The sequence below is a fragment of the Macaca thibetana genome, chromosome 15, assembly GCF_024542745.1.
Source record: "Macaca thibetana thibetana isolate TM-01 chromosome 15, ASM2454274v1, whole genome shotgun sequence".
NCBI lineage: Eukaryota > Metazoa > Chordata > Mammalia > Primates > Cercopithecidae > Macaca > Macaca thibetana.
The window spans coordinates 26,544,218-26,567,832 of NC_065592.1; the positions used below are offsets into that span (position 1 = coordinate 26,544,218).

Sequence of the window (23,615 nt, forward strand, 5' to 3'; positions counted from 1 at the left end):
TGAAGCAAAGCACTCATGAAAGTCTTTACTTCCAGCAACGAGAAGCATGCTTTCCCACAGATCTAAGGGTATGGCAGGGGGAAGGAAATTATAATTTGCTCCTTTACCAGTAGGTCAAATTCTCTCCTGTTCTACTTCTCAGTTTAAGCTAAAGTCTGGCCTGTATTGCACGGGAACACAATACTGTTTGTCTGTGTCATTTAGATCTAAAATAGGAGGAAAGCTTACGCTCAAACTTGACACCAGTCACTAAGTTCTGATGAGCAGGGATGGTGTAGACGCAACGCCGCTGTCGAAGGTCCCACACTTTGCAGGTGTTGTCACCACTGCCGGTTGCAATATGATAGCTGTGGATCGGATGCAGTACTGAAGTTAGAAATAGAGTACTTTCTGACCCAGAACCCTTTTTCACCCCTCATTCAGTGTGTTTATTTTACCCATTGGGGGAGAAATTTATTCCATAGATTTCTTTCAGGTGGCCTTCTAAGAACATGATACAACGTCCTGTGCGTAGGTCCCAAACTCGACCAAATGCATCCAGTCCCCTGATAAAATAATTTATAAATGAACACTTTGAATCCAGTTCTCTGTGGAAGCACGCATACATAAGAGGTGAGAGTACTGAGCTGCCCCTGGCTACATGGGAGAAGCCTTACCCAGTGCCAGCCAAAGAGCCATCTTGATGGAAGGCAATGTCATACACACCCATGCTGTGGCCTTCCTGATGCAGGATCTCCTCTTGAGCCTCCAAATCCCATAATCGCCATGAACGGTCATAGCTAAAACCAAATCACACTAACAATCAACCAGCTGGTATTTATCCAGTTTCTACAACATATAAAGTATTGTAAGTCATTATAGCTTGTTATTAATGCTTCTGAAACTATTCATATAACCATATTAACAGGAAGCTCCTTTCTGACATAAACAATGACTCAACAACTAAGCTTATCTGCCTTAGGTGCTGACTGAAAACCATGGACTCGCTATAAACCTCTAGTGCCTATTTATTTATTTATTTATTTTTGAGACAGAGTCTCACTCTGTTGCCCAGCCTGGAGTACAGTGGCGCAATCTTGGCTCACTGCCAGCTCCACTTCCTGGGTTCAAGTCATCCTCCTGCCTCAGCCTTCTACGTAGCTGGGACTACAGGTGTGCGCCACCATGCCCAGCTAATTTTTGTATTTTTCGTAGAGATGGGATTTCACTATGTTGGCCAGGCTGGTCTCGAACTCCTGAGCTCAGGTGATCCACCTACCTTGTTCTCCCAAAGTGCTGGGATTACAGGTGTGAGCCACCGTGCCCAACCTAGCGGCTATTTTAACAGGATTCCCCAAGAATGGCCCAGCAAAGACTGTGTTGCCTTCTTCCTTCTTCCACTGTTATGCTCTTTCATTTATCAAGCATTTATACATTTACTAGGCCCTAAAATGGATGTTGGGAATACAAAAATCACTCATAGACAAATAGATCAATGGAAGAGAATAGGAAGTACAGAAATAACCACACATACATGGTCAGATGATTTTCAACAAGGGTACTGAAACATTTCCAACAGAGAAAGGAAAGTCTCTTCAGTACACAGTGGTGTAACTGACTATGCACATGGAAATAAAGACAAAAGAGACAAACTCAATTAAAAAAAAACAGGCAAAGCATATGACAGGGCACTCAAGAGCAACAGTGATCAGGGTAATAAGAATGAAAATCATGGGAGATCACTACACACCTGCTAGATTGGGCAAAATGGTAAGTCTGACAATACCAAATGTTAACAGGGATGTGAAGTAACCAGAACTCCGGGAATGTAAAATGGTGTAACCGTTTTGGAAAACTGGTGGGGAGTTTAGAAAAAGTTAAATATACGTCTAATACCTCTACCCTATGACCCAGCAATTTGTACTCATGTCCACAAAAAGCCTGGTACAAGAATATTTATAGCAGCTTCATTCCGACTGGCCCAAACCTGGAAACAGCCCAAGTGTCCATCAACAGGAGAATGGATAAACTATGGCACAGTCATAAAAATGAACAACCCCCAGCAATAAAAAGGAATTACTGATACATGCAACAACATGAATGACTCTTAACAATGTTATGCTGAGAGAAAGAAGCCTGCCACAAATGAATTCACACAGTATGAATAGACGTAATTAATTTATGGTGATAGAAGTCAGATCAGCAGTTGCTTCAGAAGGGGAGTTGGCTGGAAAAGGGCATGAGGGACCTTTCTGGGGTGATGGGACTGTTCTCTACATTGACAGGGGTGTGGGTCACAGGAATGGTACGCATTTGTAAAGAATGATAGCTTTGTACACAAAATAAATCCATTCCATTGTATGTAAATTACAGCTTAATGAAAAAGTTCTCTAGCAGATTCTAGCCTCCCTGAACTTACAGAACCAGGAAGGGAGACTTACATACCTGTAGCATTGGACAAAAGTGAAAATCCTTGTTTTCTGGTAATTTGTAACTCTGAAATTTCAGATCAATTGTAATTTAAAGGCAAATATGACTGGGTGCGGTGCCTCATGCCTATAATCCCAGCACTTTGGGAGGCCGAGGCAGGAAGATCACTTGACGTCAGGAGTTCAAGACCAGCCTGGCCAACATGGTGAAACCCTGTCTCTACCAAAAATAAAAAATTAGCTGGGCGTGGTGGCATGCGCCTGTAGTCCCAGCTACTAGGGAGGTCGAGGCAGGAGAATCGCTTGAACCCAGGAGGCAAAGGTTGCAGTGAGCTGAGATCGCGCCACTGCACTCTAGCCTGGGTGACAGAGTGAGACTCTGCCTCAAAAAAAAAAAAAAAAAGGCAAATATACTTAGCCCTCACTATATTAAACATTCTCCTCTGATTCCAATTCTCTGCAGCCCAAGAAAATCCTACCTAAAGATCTCTGCTCTAAAAATTTACCTGGCACATAGCCATAAAGAGTTAAGAAGATGCCACAGGCCTATATGGATAAAACAGTAACAGGATGGCTCACCAGGTGGTGCCCAGGAAACGTCCTGATGGATGCCACATTACCCGGGCCACACGCACTGTATGGCCTTCAATATCTGCCACTGGTTCATCACTGGAAAAGAACCAAACATATAAACAATTTTATAGACATATAAATATTCCCAAAACTGATTACCTTTTGTGCAGCTATACCCATTCTTTACAACATGAGAGGCTAAACTGTAACTACACTTGTAAAATACTTCGGCCCAATAAGCAAAATAGTCATTCTGTACCAAAGGAGTACCTGAATTCTAGAAAGAAAACATGCTTTGGAAGAGACATAAGGACACAGAAATCACACAGTTTTGGTACAGGATTACAGATAAACCTTTTTCAAATTTAGGCCTGTTCTAAGATCCAAATGAAAAAGGAACTCCTAACTAGAGATGAGGCTTAGTCTCCTTTTGGTGGCTATTAAATTCTACAATCCAGCAACCACCAAAAGATCTGAAACATCAGCAAAAGGAAATAAACATGAACTCTAAGGAGGGTAATTAAAAAGGGAACTTTGTCAATGTGCATACACAGAACAAGCCAAAGCCCGAAGGGAATAAATATTGCTAAGTATTACCAAAGCCAATTAAAACTCGCTGTGCTCGTAAGTCAGACCCTGCCTGGTAAGGAATGAAGACATTAATTAGCTCTTATAAAAATTCTCAAGTAAAAACCTTCATGTGTTTTCCCAAAGAAAGAAAACTAAGCAATTAAATTCAGATGTCTTTTGGCCAACGGGGTGCTTCCAAAGTTGTTTTTTTTTTTTTTGAAAACAATCACATAAACACATGTTAAAAAACTGTTGTAGTTGGAAAATACATTCTAGGTAAAGGATGACGCTACTGGGAGGAGACATCTCCCTGGTAATACTGCTAGACAGAACCTCACTTTCCTCTCCCCTGTGGCTGTTTGCTAAGAACCAATGAATTGCCAAGAATATTATCTTTAGTTCATTGTTAATCATGTAGGAGGTAGCCTGGATCTTTCTGGAATAAATGGAGCCAGGAAATAGTGGTCACTAGGCTACAGGCAAAAATCAAGATCCAAAGTTAACAGGTAAGAAAAAACTGACGTAACTCCTTTAGTAAGAAAAGGCCTAAGAATGAAATCTTCCACTTACTTCATTTTCACACTAAGTTACCTTGACTCTTAAACCATCTTGGGGGTTAAATGCCAGATTTTTTTTTCTTTCAAGACAGAGTCTTGCTCTGTCGCCCAGGCTGGAGTGCAGTGGTGCGATCTTAGCTCACCACAACCTTCACCTCCCAGGTTTAAGCAATTCTCCTGCCTCAGCCTTAAGGTGTGAACCACTGTGCATGGCCTAAATGCCAGATTGTTAACCTGAGGTCCTGGGGACCAACCAATCAAACATCTTCTTTAGTGATGGCAGTGTGGGCCGCAGAACAGTGATATTCACCTGTCGAGACTCCAAAGCTTCACAGAGCCATCAGCCGCACAAGAGGCCAGGTTGACATCTTTTTGGTCCAAGGAGACAGTAGATTTGGGATGGAATACAATTGCTCCTACATTTGTGTTATGCCCTAAAGGAGTGTAAGAGATCCAAGTTAAAAGGTTCCTGCCTCTTTATAACCTGTGTACAAATACAGACTATGATGAACATCACAGGTAAGTATATACTAGGGAACATGTGGACATAGAGAGTATGAAAGTGACTATTCAACTATTAAAACATGAACTATTTTAAGCTACTATTTAAATTATATTTTTTAAAAAAGCAAAACAAAAAAAAAACCCATTGTGGTTTTGGTTTAGAGATTACAAAATGCCAGAGTGTGATTGGACATGACAGAAAAGTGGATGTGTATGAGGTTGTGATAGTCCAGTCTTGCAGCCAGAGAAAACCAAGTCAAATCAAATCAAGAATTAATGCTGTGTGTATGGGGTCTGAGTGTCAAGCAGAGTTTACGGTGTAACTGAGTTCACACTGGGAAAAAGACTGAGATTTAGATAAGACTCTAACTTACCTCGAAGAGTGTGAAGGAGGTTGCAATCAGGAACAGACCAGAGCTTGCAAAGCCCACTCCTATCAAATACAAAGGAAAGCATCTCAGCCAGGGTTGGTCTGGGAAGGAAAAGGTACCTTGGTAATATTACTAAAGGACAATCTCTTCTCAACCCCAACAAACTTTACAATGGCTGACAGAAACATAAAAGCCTTATAGTTGGAAGGGTTATAGAAGAAAAAGCTACCTCCAGCCTGCACGCAACTAGAGGCTTTTACTGGACTATAATTAACACTACACCAGTAGCCATTTTCCTTAACTTTTAGATCCACTTGTGAGGGAAGGTGGGGCAAATTAAACTATCCAATAATACTAATATTAATAGTGATACTATCCTTAAATATGAACAGTATTTTGCTGATTACAAAGTATTTAAATTTTTTTTTGAGAAAGGGTGTCACTCTGTCACCTAGGCTGGAGTGCAGTAGCATGATCACAGTTCACTGCAGCCTCAACCTCCCAGGCTCAAGCAATTCTATCACTCAGCCTCCTGAGTAACTGGGACTAATAGGCGCATGCCACCACACCTGGCTAACCTTTAAAAAATTAAATAAATTTTTAAAAATTTTATGGGCCAGGTACAGTGGCTCACGCCTGTAATCCCAGCACTTTGGGAGGCCGAGGCAGGCAGATCACAAGTCAGGAGATTGAATCCCTCTTGGCTAACACAGTGAAATGCTGTCTTTACTAAAAACACAAAAAATTAGCCGGGCATGGTGGTGGGCGCCTGTAGTCCCAGCTGCTTGGGAGGCTCAGGCAGGAGAATGGCATGAACCCAGGAAGCGGAGCATGAAGTGAGCTGAGATCGTGCCACTGCACTCCAGCCTGGGCGACAGTATGAGACTCCGTCTCAAAAGAAAAAAAAAAATGTGTAGAGACAGGGTCTCACTATGCTGCCCAGGCTGGTCTCAAACTCCTGGGCTCAAGTGATCCTCCCACCTCGGCCTTCTGAAGTGCTGGGATTACAAGCGTGAGCCACCCTGCCTGGCTGGCCTTAAACTTTATTTAGGCCAGCCTAATTTTTGGAAAATTTTGGAAAATTTTCAACAAATTACTTTTATATCTATTATCTCAGATGATCTTTCTAACAGACCTGTGAAGTAAGTACAGCAGGAATGATCATTTATACTTTACAGTGAAGGTAATGAGGCTTGGAGAGGTGGACTGATTTGTGCAGTCCCTTGGCTTTCTCCTAAACCAGTCTCAAGGTCGGCCTAGTCAAGTAGCTCCTGTGTATTAAATCTAAGTTTCCTTTCTCTTTAGTTAGCCATGTCTCACAAAAAAACACAACCATTTGGGAGGCCGAGGCGGGTGGATCACAAGGTCAGGAGATGGAGACCATCCTGGCTAACATGGTGAAACCCTGTCTCTACTAAAAATAAAAAAAATAAAAAAAAAATTAAAAAAAAAAATTTGTCAGGCATGGTGGCAGGCACCTGTAGTCTCAGCTACTCAGGAAGCTGAGGCAGGAGAATGGTGTGAACCCAGGAGGCGGAGCTTGCAGTGAGTGGACACTGTACCACTGCACTCCAGCCTCGGCGACAAAGCGAGACTCCATCTCAAAAAAAAAAAACCAAACCAAACCAAACAACCAAACTCAAACAAAACAACAAAGTTACCACATCCTGAGTTTTCTGCGTATGTGGTGATAAGAAAATAAAACAAAGATAAACCAATAATTAACATTTAATGAGCCCTTACTACATACCAGGCACTGTCAAGGCAAAATGCTTTACAAACACTACCTCATCCCACTTTACAGATAAGGACACTGAAGCTGACAGGGATTAAGTATCTTAGGGAGATCACATAACTGAAAAAGAAAAGCCAGACTGAGTTATGGATACTAGTTGGTCTGTAAACTCACTACATGACCTGCTCCAAAATACTAGTGTCAAGAATGTGACAGAGTGCTAGAGTGTAATGAATCTCTGGGGTCACTGGTGAAGACTGAGAACGGCTAAACCAAGTCTGCATCATATACAACAGGTAGAGCACTGACTGACATCTGCAGTTTGGTGTGATCATGAGAAGCAGAGAAAGAGGACGTACAAATAGACATCTAAGACAAATGCTAATATTTTCCTGAGCCTGTTCCCCATTTAGGAAAAAATGTCACTGTAAAATGGAACTTACCAACAAGCTGTGGCCAGCATCTTGGAATTGGGACTAAAGTGACAGTAGGAGATAGGCCGATCATCCCCAATCTGACTGCAAAAATTATTCAAAGACTTAAAAAGAAAAAAAACACACACACACGATGATCATTAATAGGTTAATCTGAGTTCCTTGGCTTTTCCACCAAAAAAAGAACAACAAAGCAACTTTTCAGTTTTAACCCATCCCAAGATTCTTCTGTGGTTTTGAGACAGAGTGTTGCTCTGTCGCCCAGAGTGGAGTGTAGTGGTGTGATCTTGGCTCACTGCAACCTCTGCCTCCCAGGTTCAAGCGATCCTCCCATCTCAGCCTCCCAAGTACCTGGGATTACAGGCGCATGACACCATATCTGGCAAATTTTTGTACTTTTAGTAAAGACAGGGTTTCATCATGTTGACTAGGCTGGTCTCAAACTCCTGAGCTCAGGTGACCCACCCACCTCTGCCTCCCAAAGTGCTGGGATTACAGGCATGAGCCACTGCACCCAGCTGTTTTCTATAGTCTTAGTATCACAACTTCTGAGTCAGATAAATATAAACAGAAAACCCCAGAGAAACTTTGACGTATTAACAGGGAGAAATAAAGAAGAGAACCATAGGCCTCTGCTGAGTACAAAGCACAGCAAGCTCCTGTCACGTTAACTGATTGCTCCTTCCATGTCACAGCAGCTCAGCTCAAGCAGGGAGGGATCGCTCTAGTCACCTCTACCTTCCCAGAGGTGGGCCAAAGTAGAAAAATCACACAAATATGAAGAACCTTTAAGACGTGGGACAATCGCTGGGAGCATCTTACCCGGAGAGACTTGTGCAGCTCTTGCATCTGGGAGGTCCTTGTTGTCTCAGGAATCTCCTTATGGAGTCGGGCCTCTTCCAAGCGTTTCATTGCCCTGTGACACAGAAACACCATCACCAGGAGCAACAGGGTTGTAAACAAGGGTCCACATGTATCTCTACCCCTCAATTTCATTTAACAACCACAGTCATTATCAAGCACTCAGTTCCTGAAACACACACACAAGATATGCTTCTTTCTTCTACTGGAGGCTCTCTTTACCTGGGCAATGAATAATTAGCAATCCATAGTCTTGCCACCTTCAAGCTATTTGGTCCTTCATGGTACCAGGTCTGCTGATACTGAAAGGCAAATTAAGAGCAGAAAGGTCAAATCTGAAGCATTCTACTGCTGTCGTTTCTCCATGTTAACTGCCCAGAAGGAAGGTGAATTCGTTTGGTAATAGTATGAAATCAGGCATATGGCTTTCTACCGTATTTTTTTTCTATGATATGTAAATAGATGGTTATACCAGGAATGCTATGATTCTTTCCTGACTGGAAAACTCACTTAGCTCCATTCATACATACAAAGGAACCAAAACTACTGCCAGCAACTATTCTTGAATGGTAGAGCCTTCAAAGACACTTCCCTCCATCATCTTAGCAAAGCAAACCATTGAAAGCAGAAAATGAGAGACCTATCTCCTCATTTCCTTCATGTTTACACTGTGAAGTTAAAGACATGTTCTACCTCTTCTTTGGACTTTTTAGACTTCTCATCATCCTTTTTGGTCTTTTTCAAGGCATCAGTACCGACGACTGAGAGGATATTTCTTAACCTGTTAAAAAAAAAAAAAAGATCAGAATTTAAACATGGTTGACATAACACTGTTTTTAAAGTACACTTTAACACAGTTTTAAACACTGTTTTTAAAGCTCCCCTAAGATGGGAGCAAGCCTCTACTATTCTCTTACCGTTCAAACCACCTAGCAACCTTTTTTTTTTTTCTTTTCAAGAGATGAGGTCTTGTTGTTGCCCAGGGTGGAGTGCAGCGGCACGGTCATGGGTCACCGCAGCCTCAAACTCCTGGGCTCAAGCGATCCTTCCACCCCAGCCTCCTGAGTAGCTGGGACTACAGGTATAATGCTACAACTGGCTAATTTTTAAATTTTTCTGCAGAGACAAGGTCTTGCTATGTTGCTCAGGCAAGTCTTGAACTTCTGGGCTCAAGTGATCCTCCTGCCTCAGTCTCCCAAAGTGCTGGGATTATGGGCATGAGCCACTATGCCCAGCCCTCCAACAACCTTCAAAGAGTCAAGTGGGGATGGCTAAACTCCCACTGTGGTTTCTCCCACTCAGTCTTCTCTATTTGGAAATTCCCAAAATTCAACTATAAGCAATTACTCTATGCAGTTTAGAGTCAATGAGCCCCTGCACTGCTACCACTTGGTTTGTGAAGACTGCCAACTTTCACTCAGTGCCACAATGTACTGGATACGGACTCAGGTGCTAACTATACAGTGATGACTAAGAATCCGTTCTTGATTTCAAGTAGCTTAGTCCTGGGGAAACGACAGAGAGTACTGGCGAACTATATTATATTACCTATCACGACAGCAGTAAGCACACAGTGCTAGAGGGGACTTTGTAAGGGGGATCTAACTAGGCTTAGAGGATCAGGGAAGGCTTCATTAAAAAAAGGTAGTATCTAAATTGAGTCCTCAATGAATCAGGTCAAGGGGGTTAAGAATGAGAAAATGTCAGGCAGAGGGTTAAACAAATAAGGCCTGGAGGTAAGAAAAACATGTTGAGCTTGCAGTCATAAATAATTCAGTATGGCTGGAGCGTGGAACATAGAAGAGGACCGGTGAAGAACAGGGCTGCAAATGCGAGGAGGGGCCAGGTCACAAAGAATTGCTAATGCAGCACTCAGGAGGGCTTACAGGTGAGAAAGATCACCGAAACAGTACGAAGAGTGGATTAAAAGGGAAGAATAATGGCAGGGAAATCAGACAGTACTGCTGTAGTGACCCTCTGAGTCACAACGGTGGACTGAAATTCAGATAGTAGCAGTAGTGACTCAAGGGATTCATTTAAGGAACATAATAATGAATAAGACTTTGCTGGTGGAAAAAACAAACTAAACAGTAATAAAAAAGTATACCCTTCGAAAAGGCTAATAAAATAACATACTATGACAGAGAATGGAGGGGTTAGGTGTGATGAAAGGCTTCTTTGAATAGGTGGCATTTATGCTGAAACAAAAGAATAAAGTTTGACAGGGATCCAGATTCAATAAAAAATGAAGAAGAAAGGCTCAAGCCTGAAATCCCAGCACTTTGGGAGGCCAAGGCAGGCGGATCACTTGAGGTCAGGAGTTTGAAACCAGCCTAGCCAACATGGTGAAATCCCGTCTCTACTAAAAATACAAAACTTAACCAGACATGGTGCCACATGCCTGCAGTCCCAGCTACTTGGGAGGCTGAAGCAAGAGAATGGCTTGTACTTGGGAGGTGGAGGTTGCAGTGAGCCGAGATTGTACCATTGCACTCCAGCCTAGGTGACACAGCGAGACTCTGTCTCAAAGAAAAAAAAAAAGAAAAAAAGGAAGAAAAAAAGGTTCTAAAAGCCAAGAGAGAGGAATAAAAATAGACCAATTATGTGGGAAAACATAAAAAGAACTAGCATATTCCAGAAGGACCAATGTGGCTATTCTAGTAAATTGGGGAAGGGTGGTATGGGTAAGGTTGAAGACCTTACAGACCATGAAAAGAGTTTTTTACTCCAAGTATGAGATGACAATCTAGGATTTTAAGCAAGCAATCAACACAACATGTTTGGGGCTATCACAACAGTGCAGATTTGAAAGCAGTAAAGATAGAGCAATGATAGATTGGAGTTGTAGCTCGCAAGCAGAATAGATTAGATTTTGCTGATGAATTATAAAGGAGGCTAGGTAGATTTTCAACTAAGAACTGTATGAGTATAGGAGAGAGCTGGGGAAATATTTCAATTCAGACGCCTCAAGTCTGAAGTACCTGTGGGATGCCTCAGCTACAACGAGAGATCTGGGAATCAACAGAACACACACAGTGAATGATGCCAAGGGAGTAGATCTGATCATCAAGGGCAAGTAGAGAAGGCAGCCTGTAAAGGGTAGGCAGAGAAAAAGAGGTTTAGAAGGTAAGCGAGAAGAACTAGCTAGTGAGAGACAGGAAAATCAAGAGGATTTGGTCTTAGGAGAGTGAAGGAAAGGGAGTATTCCAAGGAGGGAGTGGCTGGCAGTATACTAGGGCTATTCTTAGTAAAAGTGGGTTGGTGACCTTAATAAGGAGCAATTTTAATGTGGCAGGGGTTGGTCAGTTTGCAGCAGGTTGAAGAGTAAATAAGGGTAAGGACCTCAAGAGAGTAATAGAGAAAACCCTTCCAACAAGCTGGATGATGAAGGGGAGATGAGACAGTGGATAGAGACCAGAAGGGCTCTTCATAATTGTGTATGACTAGACCACAACTAAAAGACTTTGCAACCTGTAAATCATAAGAGGGCATTACCCGAGGACCGTACCCCTCTTCAATAAAATCCAAAAAACATTTATCATTGTTTTAGGTTACTGACATAGAATGCATTTGATGTCTAAATTTTCAAAGCCCCAAAACAAATGTTTATCCAATTCAAAACTTGCACTGGGGAGGGGAGGCAAGGGAGCATGTTAGCACCCTCTTCCCAGTCTATAAAGAAAAACTGGCCAGGCGTGGAGGCTCACGCTTGTAATCCCAGCACTTTGGAAGGCTAAGGTGGGTGAATCATTTGAGGTTAGGAGTTCAAGACCAGCCTGGCCAGCATGGTGAAACCCTGTCTCTACTAAAAATACAAAAATTAGCTGGGCATGGTGGCGGGTGCCTGTAATCCCAGCCACTTGGGAGGCTGAGGCAGGAAAATTGCTTGAACCTGGGAGATGGAGGCTGCAGTGTGCCAAGATCATGACACTGCACTCCAGCCTGGGTGACAGAGCAAGACTCTACCTCAAAAAAAAAAAAAAAAAAAAAAAAAAAAAAAGAAAAAAGAAAAAAGAAAAAAAAATTAATAGTAGAATAAAAATTGGCCTAAGATAGATGATAGGCTAACTCATATAAACACAGTAAGATATTGGTAACATGATAACATGATTTGAGACATTCTATTCAAGTTCAACTAAAACATCAACCAAAATTTGGAGTAGAACCCTGTGATTATAATAAAGAAAAAAAGTAAATGTTTAGAAAGGTGACCTTTCTCTTCTTTCAGCAGGACCCTCTCCAAAAAGTGTGATGGGTTCCCCCAAGGCTCTAAGGCAAGCCTTGACCTCTGAGTCATCTGTGGAAACATTGATCTGCCGGGCTCGCTTCCTTCTCTCAAACTCAGCCAATACTTCTGCCTGTCGCTCACTGATATGCTCTTCAATTTCAAACACTTCTCCTGTCAAAAAGAAAACAGGCAACATCAGCAGATCTTCTTCAAATGGAGAGAAATAAATAATTGCAGTCTGTGTATGCCCTGAGAGAAAGGTAATGTCTAATATATTACACATTTTATAGTTTACCGTTTTTCAGTTTATTAAATTATGCCAAACACATAAACCTAAATGACACAACTTCAAAAGGCAGGAAAATGGTTCAAGCCACCTCTGGTTTCATTTATTAACTTTATACCTCTACATAACTTTACAAAGCTATTTATTCTCTAAAGGAGTCCCAGTATAGGGATACTTAACAAATAATTAACTAGTAAACTGCAAATAATTACCATGAAAATGAGAGTTCCACAACTATAAGGATTTCTGGAAAATCTAGCAATAGTTTTGAAACCCACACCAAAATACACGTGTGATAAAAAATGAGAGGTACAGTGGTGACATTATGTTTAAAAACAGTATAAAAACTTTAAAAAGTCACTAGGCTACAGCACATGTGTTTAGAAAATGTGTGGGAGGATCAATGAGAAACCTGACAGATGTCCCTACTGCAGAAGAGTCTTCAGTTTTTTGAGATGGAGTCTCGCTCTGTCGCCCAGGCTGGAGTGCAGTGGCGCCATCTCAGCTCACTGCAAGCTCCGCCTCCCGGGTTCACACCATTCTCCTGCCTCAGCCTCCCGAATAGCTGGGACTACAGGAGCCCGCCACCACACCTGGCTAATTTTTTTGTATTTTTAGTAGAGACGGGGTTTCACCATGTTAGCCAGGATGGTTTCCATCTCCTGACGTCGTGATCCACCCACCTCGGTCTCCCAAAGTGCTGGGATTACAGGCGTGAGCCATCACACCCAGCCAGAGGAGTCTTCATTTTATGCCCTCTGGTATTGTCTGAATTTCTTATGACAAATATGCGTAATTTCATTTTAAAAATAGAGTGGACCTCTCATTACTGACATGGAAAGATATCCTCAATGGTATATAAAATGAAAAATGGGGGTTATACAACAATTTACATATCATGTTTTCACTTATGGAAAAAATGACGTATTTTTATAGCTGTATTAAAATTCTAAGATATACAATCAATTAATTAAAAAATACTGGATTTTCTACTTCACACATTCATACACTGTTTGATCTTTTAAAAGAAAAATAACTATTACCTTTTTTTTTTGAGACAGGGTCTCTCTCTGTTGTCCAGGCTGGAGTGCAGTGGTACAATCATGACTCACTGCAGCCTTGAACTCCCACCTCAGAACCCCAATTAGCTGGGAATACAGGCACGCGTCACCATGCCCGGCTAATTTTCTACTTTTTGTAGAGATGGGGTATCACTATTTGCCCAGGCTGGTCTCGAATTCCTGGGCTCAAGCCGGACTCCCACTTCACAGCCTCCCAAAGTGCTGGGATTACAGGTTTCAGCCACCAGGCTTGGCCACTATTACTTTTATAATAAAACAAGATATCTCAGCCAGGTGCAGTGGCTCACGCCCGTAATCCCAGCACTTTGGGAGGCCGAAGTGGGCAGATCATTTGAGGTCAGGAGTTGGAGACCAGCCTGCGCAACATGGTGAAACCCCGTCTCTACTAAAAATACAACAATTAGCTGGGTGTGGTAGCCGGCACCTGTAATCTCAGCTAATCGTGAAGCTGAGGCAGGAGAATCACTCGAACACAAAAGGCAGAGGTTGCAGTGAGCCACGGTTATGCCACTGCATTCCAGCCTGGGCAAGAGAGTGAGACCCTGTGTCAAAAAAAAAAAAAAAAAAAAAAAAGATATTTCCCTTTGGGTAAAAAATAATTGGAAAACTTCAAAAGGGAGATTATCACGAACCACTCTAGCTGCAAACCAATGCCAGAACTATGTTAGATCTCCAGAAGACAAATGGAATCAATCTGAATCCAAATATACACTGAATTTTTGATAAGACTGCTCACTCGTAGAAGCAAAACTATGTAACACATTGTAAGAAAAAGGCTCTCTGCATGATTTTAAGGGGGTAGGCAAAATACAGCCTTATAGATGCAAGTTTAAGAATTGAAATTCTGCCAGGCGCAGTGGCTCACGCTTGTAATCCCAGCACTTTGGGAGGACGAGGGGGAGGGATCACAAGGTCAGGAGTTTGACCAACATGATGAAACCCCGTCTCTACTAAAAATACAAAAATTAGTTGGGCTTGTTGGTGTGCGCCTGTTATCCCAGCTACTCCGGAGGCTGAAGGAGAACTGCCTGAACCAGGGAGGCGGGGGTTGCAGTGAGCAGACATCGCGCCACTGCACTCCAGCCTGGTGACAGAGCGAGACTCCGTCTAAAACAAAAGAACTTAAATTTTTTGACATTATAAAACTGATGATATTCAAGTTTAGGAAAGTATTCATTACACAAAGAGGTAAAGATGGGTTCACAATTTGCATCTTACCAGAGGTTATATTAATATTTCCAGCTTCGATCCCTGCTTTAAGTCCTTCTTTCCCCAAAATCCCAGACTCTCCTTTGGCCAGACGCTCCCTCTCCTTCTCTTCCAAACTTCCATAATAGATGTGTGGTTTCTTCACAACCGGAGCAACTAAGTCATCGGGTGTTTTAGTTTTGGTTGCCTGCCAAATCAAAAATCTGGATTAAATTGAGGTTTAATCTTGGCAATTTACCGGATTTCCCGAGGATGAAGCTCGCCCTGAGTTTCACAGTCCTATTTCCTTCATAATTGAAAGGACAAATTGGACACTACTTAAGATGTTCTTCATCGATTTGAGGTGAAGGGGAGGGTGTTTCAGTCCCTCACTTTAGCTGACGGGATTGATAAAACTAGTGAGGTTCTCTCGAGTATTTTCATATGAAAGGTTTGCTCTGGAATCTGTTTACTTTATTCTGCTGGAAACGTGGAATCTCGTGTTTTACGATGTATCCAAGATTACTGCTCATCACTGGGGAAATACTAAGGATAGATGAAATAACCAACGCGGTGCTAAAGGATAACAAGTTACAACATTACGAGTGTATACATTTCAAACTTTTCTAGACGTGAGGTAGAAGTTAGTAGGTCTCATTAAAATTTTGAGATCTGCCAAACGCATAAACCTTGGCCAAGACACTTCCCTATTTCAGAGCACCGTTACTGGATGAGTCGGAAGAGATGTTTGCCCTTTGGGGCTGTAGTGGGAGAGGTGCAAATAAGCTACAGTCCACGAAAGCGCTTAGGGGTCAGGAAAACGGTGGTCCGCTGTGTAGAACACCACTGAGTCCCGCAGCCTTCCTCCTCAGCCCTCCACCGCCTTCTCTCGCTCCCTAACGGCCCCTTCCCGCAGAGATCCTCTTCCCCCTTCGCGCTCCCTGCCAGAGTGAGTTGCGATCCCGGGCTCTGTACCGTGGAGGAGGTTCGCGAGGAAGCCATGCTGGGCTCTGGAGCCGCGAGGCCCCAGCGAAATCCAAGCTCTCCGTTTCAGACCTTCCACCGCGCGCCCAGCAGAGCGGAAGTGCGTCACTGACCGGAAGTGTGTCGCAAACAGGACATGGGCCAAGAGCCGTCGCTGCGCCCGGAGCGGCGCGGAGCATGATGGAAGTCGTAGTAGGAAATGGCGTCGTGGCATTGAGGGGCATCCCTCCTAGAACCTCCAAGAAAAGCTCGCGGAAGACGAGGTTCTGCTGAGAGAGAGGCTCCAAGCCGTCTGGGAAGTGTAGTCCAGTTGGCGTAGCAGTAGTTTCGTGGAGGGGAGCCGAGGTTCCGGGAAGGGGCTGAGCCGACTTGAAAAGAGGTAGGTAAGTCGACTCGCGCGGCTCGGGGCTGAACTCTGGAGCGAGTCGAGGGCTTCCGGGGCCCACTGTGCCTCCCCGGGCCTACGGGGGCGTTTACGTCTTCTGGGAGCCGAGGACCGTGTTACCATAGAAACCCTGGGATCCGAGGTACAGGCCTGGAGCTAGGGGACGAGGACTGTTCTCTTCCATGGTCCGGAAGTCTTCCCAGGGGCCACCTATGAGCTTGATGGCTCGGCGGTGGATTTGGGCTGCAGCGAGAGATTAAGCTAGAAGAGCCCGCTGGTGCCAAAGTCAAATAAAGACCCGGCGGAGGAGCTTCGGCCTGATTTTGTTCATTTGTCTTCAGCCTGGTCTTTGTATCAGATTGAGAGTAAGATGATGGTTAGGAGGGTGTCAGGGAACTGTACGTCTCTCTGCCCTGCTGGATGCTGGGGTATTAGAGACGAACAGCATAAGGTTTTTATCCCCACGTGGACGGTGGGAGATCCTCAAAATATTGACGTTTCCGTAGCTGGCCAGATCCTCATCCAACCCCCTAGAAAAATTACAGCCATAATAGGTGTTATTTATTGAACATTTATTAAATGCCAAGTAATGTTCCAAGAGCTTACTCTGCATTACGTTATTCACTTCCTACAACAGCAAAGTAGGATACAGATGAGGAAACTAAGGCCTAGTTAGAAATGAAACTAATTGTTCAAGATCAGTGGCGCAGTGGGATTAGAACCTGTGCCCTTTAACCTCTACAGCCAGCACTTTTAACTGCTACTCTATACTGCTCCGTAGTGGCCAGTTTTTCGCAGTTTGCAGAAAAGGTAAAATGTATAGTAGACCTTTTTTTTCCTTTTAGGTATCCCTATCCCTCTCTTTCCCTCTTTGGAACTTTGGCTTTCTCTACCATTTGTCTGCATTGGAATCTGGTAGAAGATAATGCCTGATTTAGTACAAAGCAATTTGAAATGTAATGTGCCAGTGTTTTGTGTTGATAATATCGCCTGTAATATCCTAAGCTTCATGGGAGAAGGAAATATTTCTTCCTTTGTATACTTCACAGTCCCTAGTTTCATCCTAGATACATGTAATAATTTGTATCTCTATATACTTTCAAGGAGTTTTCACTTCCATCATTCTCACTTAATCCTTATCATGTTGACCTGTATAATTTTTATAGGAGGCTAAAATTATTAACCAAACTGAACAGCTTGCTTCGATGACTTCTTTATGTGTGAAATAGGAATCATTTTGTCAACTTCACAGGTTTTTGTGTTAAGAATGTAAAGAATGGGAATGGAAAAAGAGCACAGTGCTCAAGAATGATCTCACCTTTTATTCAACAAACATTTACTGACTGTTTTTATAGATACACTCTAGGGGATGCTGTGGAGAATATACAAATGATGCCATCAACAGATATTAAACTCAATTGGGAGAGTTGTGTTTTCTCAAAAACAAAACAAAACAAAACAAAATGGTTTTTGTTAACACAGTATTACCTCGGGATTTCAGGCTGTGGAATGCTCTTTTGAACCTCTTTTCTTCTTTTTTTTTTTTTTTTTTCTGAGTTGGGGTCTTATGGTGAGATCATGGCTCACTGTGGCCACCTCAAACTCCTGGGCTCAAGTGATCCTTCCATCTCAGCCTCCTGAGTAGCTAGGACTACAGGTACACACTACCAGCCTAGCTAATTTTTTTACTTTTTTGTAGAGACAGGGTCTTGCTATGTTGCCAAAGCTGGTCTTGAGCCTCCTTGTGCACTCTTCTCTCTGCCTGCCCTTCAGAAGTCAACTAAGATATCATTTTCTCCAGGAAGGCTTGCCTGACATCCTTGTCCACCCCACACTCAGCCCAGACTGGATTAGGTGCCTGTGTGATGCCAGTGCCAGTATCCTCATTAGGGTTCTCGTTATATGATATCACAGTTTTCTTTATTTTCCCCACAGATTATGACTGTACCTTTTAATTCTGTAGCTGGAGCACAAGAAGTGTTTGTTTAATGAATGACGTACACACATTTAGGATCTGTTTGGACGCTGAGGATAATCCTGTGAATTGGTGAGTTGGAGTCTTCATGAGATTTAGCAAACTGATTTTAGCATTCAGGAGTGATCACAAATCTCTGACAGTTCTCACGTAGAGTAGATTAAATTCACTGGTTTGTCCACTTTCCCCTCTAACTATACTGAGATGTGATAGTTTATTCTTTTAGCTAGAGTATTTCTTTGAATGTGACTAGAACATGAGATTAAAGTGATAGTTTGCTATTTTAAATTCTTACTGAAAGAGTTTTTGATTTTACAGAGCTGTAGATCTCCATAATGTAATAAAAATGTAATAATCATATACCTAAAGACTTTAGAAGTTGGCTGGGTATAGTAGCTCTTGCCTATAATGCCAGTACTTTGGGAAAATGAGGAGGGAGGAACACTTGAGCCCAAGAGTTTGAGACCAGCCTGGGCATCAGAGAGAGATCCCATTTCTACAAAAAACACAAAAATTAGCCAGATATGGTGGTGTACACCTGTAGTCCCAGCTACTCTAGAGGCTGAGGCAGTAAGATTGCTTGAGCCCAGGAAGTTGAGGCTGTAGTGAGCTAAGGTCATGCTACTGTGCTCCAGCCTGGGCAAAGAGCAAGATCCCATCTCTTAAAAAGACTTTAGAAGTCTGTGTGAATTCAAATAAAGTTTTAATACTTCCATTCACTTTAGTACACAGGCTTGCAAACTGATTTTATGTTTTGTATCTGAGACTTTATTACCTTCAGTTTTTCCTCCTCTCTTTCATTTTTATCAGCTAATAGTTCACTGGGTTTGGCCCTTAGTGTTGACTTCAGTATGCTGAGACGAAAACCAACACGCCTAGAGCTAAAGCTTGATGACATTGAAGAGTTTGAGAGCATTCGAAAGGACCTGGAGGTATGAATACAACTTTGTGTTTTTTTGAGATGGAGTCTCGCTGTGTCACACAGGCTGGAGTATAGTGGCATGATCCTTGGCTCACTGCAACCTCTGCCTCAGCCTCCCAAGTAGCTGGGACTATAGGTACATGCCAGCATGCCCGGGTCATTTTTGTGTTTTTAGTAGAGACGGGATTTTGCCATGTTGGGGCCAGGCTGGTCTCCAACTCCTGACCTCAAGTGATCCATCCGCCTCAGCCTCCCAAAGTGCTGGGATTACACATGTGACCCACTGCACCCAGCCAGTGATTGATTGCAGAAATCATGTCTGTTTGCATCACCATTTCCTACCATCTAGCTCATGGTAGGAGCCCCATATGTATTTTTAAGTGTGGCCTTGCTACATGGTATTAGATGTCCATTAATAAGACTTAAATTCTTCAGTGGTCTACAGAATAAATTCCAAATTCCCTAGCATGGCATATGAGGTCCTTTGTGAGCTGGTCCTTGCTTATCTCTCCACTTTCACTGCTGGGTTATCTTTAATCTCAATGCCTATACACAAGTGTTCCCTTTGCCAGAAAAGTCCTTTATTTTTCTTTGCCAGGCTAACTCTTACTTCTTCCAGCCCCCAGCTGGGTTAGGCTCAACCTCATCCTCCTGTGCTAACCTCTCTCATAAGCACTGTTAGTCTCTGTTGTAATTGTCTGTTTGCTTTTGTTTTCCCTCACTGGGCCATAAGCTCCTTGAAGTCAGGGATTAGTATATTTCTGTCTGCATCTGTTCCCTGCAATACCAGGCCCAAAGGGGGGCTCAATACAAGTCTATTTTCATTTGCTGTCCTAGCAGATATCTTGTACTATATGGCAGAGGACAGTACATTTTGCATGTATTTACCAACAGCTTTATTATGGATTGTATATGCTTCATATTAAGACTAATAACTTAGATTTCTTCCCCCTGCTTCATCCCAAGAGACTTTAGTGTTCTCGAAGCATCATAATTTCTGCTTTTAAAAAACTCATATATTATTAAGGATGAGCTTTAAAGTATGGCTTAAACTTCAGTTGTTACAAATCTCATAAAATGCTAGCATGCCGAACTTTGACTCTACAGAGTCAGCTCACTATTGAGTTAGTCTTTTCACCAAAGGCAGTTATCTAGTGGGTTTTGCCCTGTTTTAGAGTAACTTAGGAAGCAGGGACAGTCATGCCCTAAAGTGAAACCAGTAGAAAACTGGCCTGTTTCATTTATTACCAACATGAGTTTGATTATACTACTGTGACTCTAGCTTCTGAAACAGCAGTTGCTCAAAGTGGGAACCCTTTTAAGTGATTTCATTCCACTTGGATATTCTCAGAATGATAGAGTTGTTTGCCTTTTAGAACTTGTTTTCACAAAGATATTTAGGTAGAACTTTCTAACATCACTTACTAGTAATCAGGAAGGTCATTTGCCACATAAAAGGCAATACCTTATTTTATTCACTGTAATACTTTGTGAGTGTTGGCATTTATTTTATTTTTTATTTTTATTTTTGAGACAGGGTCTTGCTCTGTCACCCTGCTGGTGTACAGTGGCATGATCACCACTCACTGCAGCCTCTACCTGCCAGGCTCCAGTGATCCTACCACGTCCGGCCCCCTGAATAACTGGGAATACAGGCATGTGCCACTATGCCTGGCTAATTTTTAAATTTTTTGTGGGCCGGGTGTGGTGGCTCACGCCTGTAATCCCAGCACTTTGGGAGGCCGAGGCAGGCGGATCACGAGGTCAAGAGACCATCCTAGCTAACATGTTGAAACCCCATCTCTACTAAAAATACAAACATTAGCTGGGTGTGGTGGCATGCACCTGTAGTCCCAACTACTTGGGAAGCCGAGGGCAGGAGAATCGCTTGAACCTGGGAGGTGGAGGTTGCAGTGAGCCGAGATGGCGCCACTGCACTCCAGCCTGGTGACAGACCGAGACTTGGTCTGAAGAAAAAAAAAAAATTTGTGGGGACAGATGGAGTCTGACTATGTTGCCCAGGCTAGTGTCAAACTCCTGGGCTCAAGCAGTCCTCCCAAAGCAGTGGGATTTACAGGCATGAGCCACTGCGGTCAGCCCGATGCTTGGCATTTAAATGCCCACAGTCCAGCAGCAAGTGGTGAAGAATGGTGGTAATTCCAGTGATTTGAGTAGCTGAGCCATTCTATTATTATTAAGGAATTTTGGATAAAACATCATTTCACTCTCTTAGAGAAAGTTATCATCTGTTGTCCTTACAGTCAGGTAGTGGCAGTTACGGGATAAGTGTTTCTTTTTGAAAATGATCAAACTGAGACATACTTTGTGGATTCTGCAGTCACATGTGACTTAAGAACCAAACCTTTTATCTGAAAACAAAATGAAGCCACAAAACCCAGACCTTTTGATAAGATAGCATAAAACCTTCTCATGTTACTTTTAATCTCATGGGATCAGTTAGGCTATAGATTTTTGGTGGTTATTTCTTTACCAGTCAATTTATTTTTCTGTCTATTCTCTAGAATAATAAATTTGTTGAAATACCCTTTGCTCCCCCTTGTCTGCTCTTACATCTTTCCAGCTGTAGCTTCCTGTTGTACCACCACACCCCAACTCCTTACCTCGTCTCTTTGGCAGTGTTGACTTCCCTCTGTCATAGGTCATAGCCCGGATCACCCTATAATCGTCTCTTTGCCTGTTTACCTATTAGACTGTGACATCCTGGAGGGCAGGGGTTACATCTTTTTTTTTTTGAGACGGAGTCTCACTCTGTCACCAGGCTGGAGTGCATCTCGGCTCACTGCAACCTCCGACTTCCTGGTTCGAGTGGTTCTCCTGCCTCAGCCTCCTGAGTAGGTGGGATTACAGGCATGTGCCACCATGCCCAGCTAAGTTTTGTATTTTTAGTAGAGATGGAGTTTCACTGTCTTGGCCAGGATGGTCTTGATCTCTTGACCTCGTGATCTGCCTGCCTCGGCCTCCCAAAGGGCTGGGATCACAGGTGTGACTCACTGTGCCCGGCCACATTGTTTATTTTTAGTAGAGATGGGGTTTCGCCATGTTTGCCAGGCTGGTCTCGAATTCCTGACCTCAAGCGATCAGAGGTTACAACTTTTAACACCGTATCCTCATTGTGCCCCTAAGTATTCCAAACCTAGGATTTCAGTTTATTGTTCTTTACACCCTAACTCTATCCTTTACCCCATGCCTAGTACATGGTAGGTACTCTAAATAAACGTTTGCTAATTGAAAGAATGTTGCCTTAATCCTAAAACGTTTATACTTTCAGACCCGTAAGAAACAGAAGGAAGATGTGGAAGTTGTAGGAGGCAGTGATGGAGAAGGAGCCATTGGGCTCAGCAGTGATCCCAAGAGCCGGGAACAAATGATCAATGATCGGATTGGTTATAAACCCCAACCCAAGCCCAATAATCGTTCATCTCAATTTGGAAGTCTTGAATTTTAGAGATGGATTATCTTGCATGCCAGAGCGCTGGAATGGAATAAAATGATGGCAGAAGTACAAACCAGATTTAGAGAATTGAGTGCTTGCAGTCAAGCAGAATGTACCTCCTGCAGAGACACATCCTTCTGCATGAGATTACTGATGCTTCACTTGCACGCTAAGCCGGAATCCAAACTGTGGTTTGTCTCTTGAAAATCTGACTCTATAAAACTGATCTGAGTTTTTGTTTTTAAAAATAAATATATTTTTGGAAAAATGTGAGGCATCCTTAATGAAGTATAACAGCACTGTTAACCCTCAGGCTTTAAAAGATAATTGCTACAAGATTAACATCATTCTTTCCATCTTTATTAAAAGACCCTAAGCACAGGACACTCTAGTTGATCCCTGCCACTTTCATTTAACCCATCTATTCAACAAGTATTTATTGAGTGCCTACCATGTGCCACTCAACAAAGATCCCTGCCCTTGTAGAAATTAAAATCTAGTGATATTGTGTAAATCTGAAGAAATTGTAGGTACCAGATCTCTTTACAGAATGGCTTTGTAACTAGTTTGGGTACAATGTTCGGAGGACAGACAATGGAGGGAAATAAGAGGAATGCTTCTAAACAGTTTTGCCATTATTCCAACTTTCCTTCCTTTCTCAACTTGCCTAAGCATTTTTCCCAGAAAGAACCAGCGAGGCAGCTCAGAGGATAATTTTGAATGTTGCCCTAATGTTTTGGAGTTAAATTTTTTTAATTTTTATTGTTTTACGTAGAGGCAGGGATCTATGTTGCCCAAGGTGGGCTTGAGCTGCTGGCATTCAACAGTCCTCCCAAAGTGCTGGGATTACTATGCTTGGCCTGTTTTTACTAATTCAACCCAGGGAATCGCCAGCTGTGATCATAAGAGCCTCTTGAATCATCAGTTCTACAGAGACTCTTAGCAGGACGTTAGCCTTTTTGGGGTAGTTTGAGTAATACGAGTGGGAGAGGGCCTGGTGTGGTGGCTCATGCCTGTAATCCCAGCACTTTGGGAGGTCGAGGTGGGGGGATCATCTGAGGTCTGGAGTTTGAGACCAGCGTGACCAACATGGCGAAA

At 42.8% G+C, this 23,615-nt stretch overlaps 2 protein-coding genes across 15 annotated transcripts in view; one reads left to right on the plus strand and one right to left on the minus strand.

Moving 5' to 3' along the window:
* Window positions 1-23,615, plus strand: part of CDC26 (cell division cycle 26) — a 258,302-nt gene that overhangs the window by 211,907 nt on the left and 22,780 nt on the right. For 2 of the 13 annotated variants that reach the window (XR_007719768.1, XR_007719767.1), the window contains exons 1-3: window positions 15,971-16,160; window positions 18,102-18,213; window positions 18,952-19,073. Coding sequence is in view for 11 of the 13 variants with exons in the window: in XM_050761054.1 (XP_050617011.1) it covers window positions 18,155-18,213; window positions 18,980-19,073; window positions 22,353-22,529 (330 nt within the window). In the remaining 2 variants the exon portion in view is untranslated. The other 11 variants (XM_050761054.1, XM_050761062.1, XM_050761053.1 and 8 more) reach the window with 11 other exon arrangements.
* Window positions 1-23,615, minus strand: part of PRPF4 (pre-mRNA processing factor 4) — a 141,300-nt gene that overhangs the window by 1,730 nt on the left and 115,955 nt on the right. The window contains exons 2-14 of one of the 2 annotated variants that reach the window (XM_050761015.1): window positions 15,773-15,872; window positions 14,828-15,005; window positions 12,226-12,412; window positions 8,707-8,794; window positions 8,236-8,315; window positions 7,975-8,068; window positions 7,162-7,256; window positions 4,987-5,045; window positions 4,419-4,542; window positions 2,988-3,077; window positions 657-779; window positions 438-545; window positions 229-347 (exon numbers count right to left, since the gene is read on the minus strand). In XM_050761015.1, the coding sequence (XP_050616972.1) occupies window positions 229-347; window positions 438-545; window positions 657-779; window positions 2,988-3,077; window positions 4,419-4,542; window positions 4,987-5,045; window positions 7,162-7,256; window positions 7,975-8,068; window positions 8,236-8,315; window positions 8,707-8,794; window positions 12,226-12,412; window positions 14,828-15,005; window positions 15,773-15,799 (1,372 nt within the window). In that variant the 5' untranslated portion in view covers window positions 15,800-15,872. Of the gene's footprint in view, window positions 1-228; window positions 348-437; window positions 546-656; window positions 780-2,987; window positions 3,078-4,418; window positions 4,543-4,986; window positions 5,085-7,161; window positions 7,257-7,974; window positions 8,069-8,235; window positions 8,316-8,706; window positions 8,795-12,225; window positions 12,413-14,827; window positions 15,006-15,772; window positions 15,873-23,615 lie in introns of those variants that run through there. The other variant, XM_050761016.1, reaches the window with a different exon arrangement.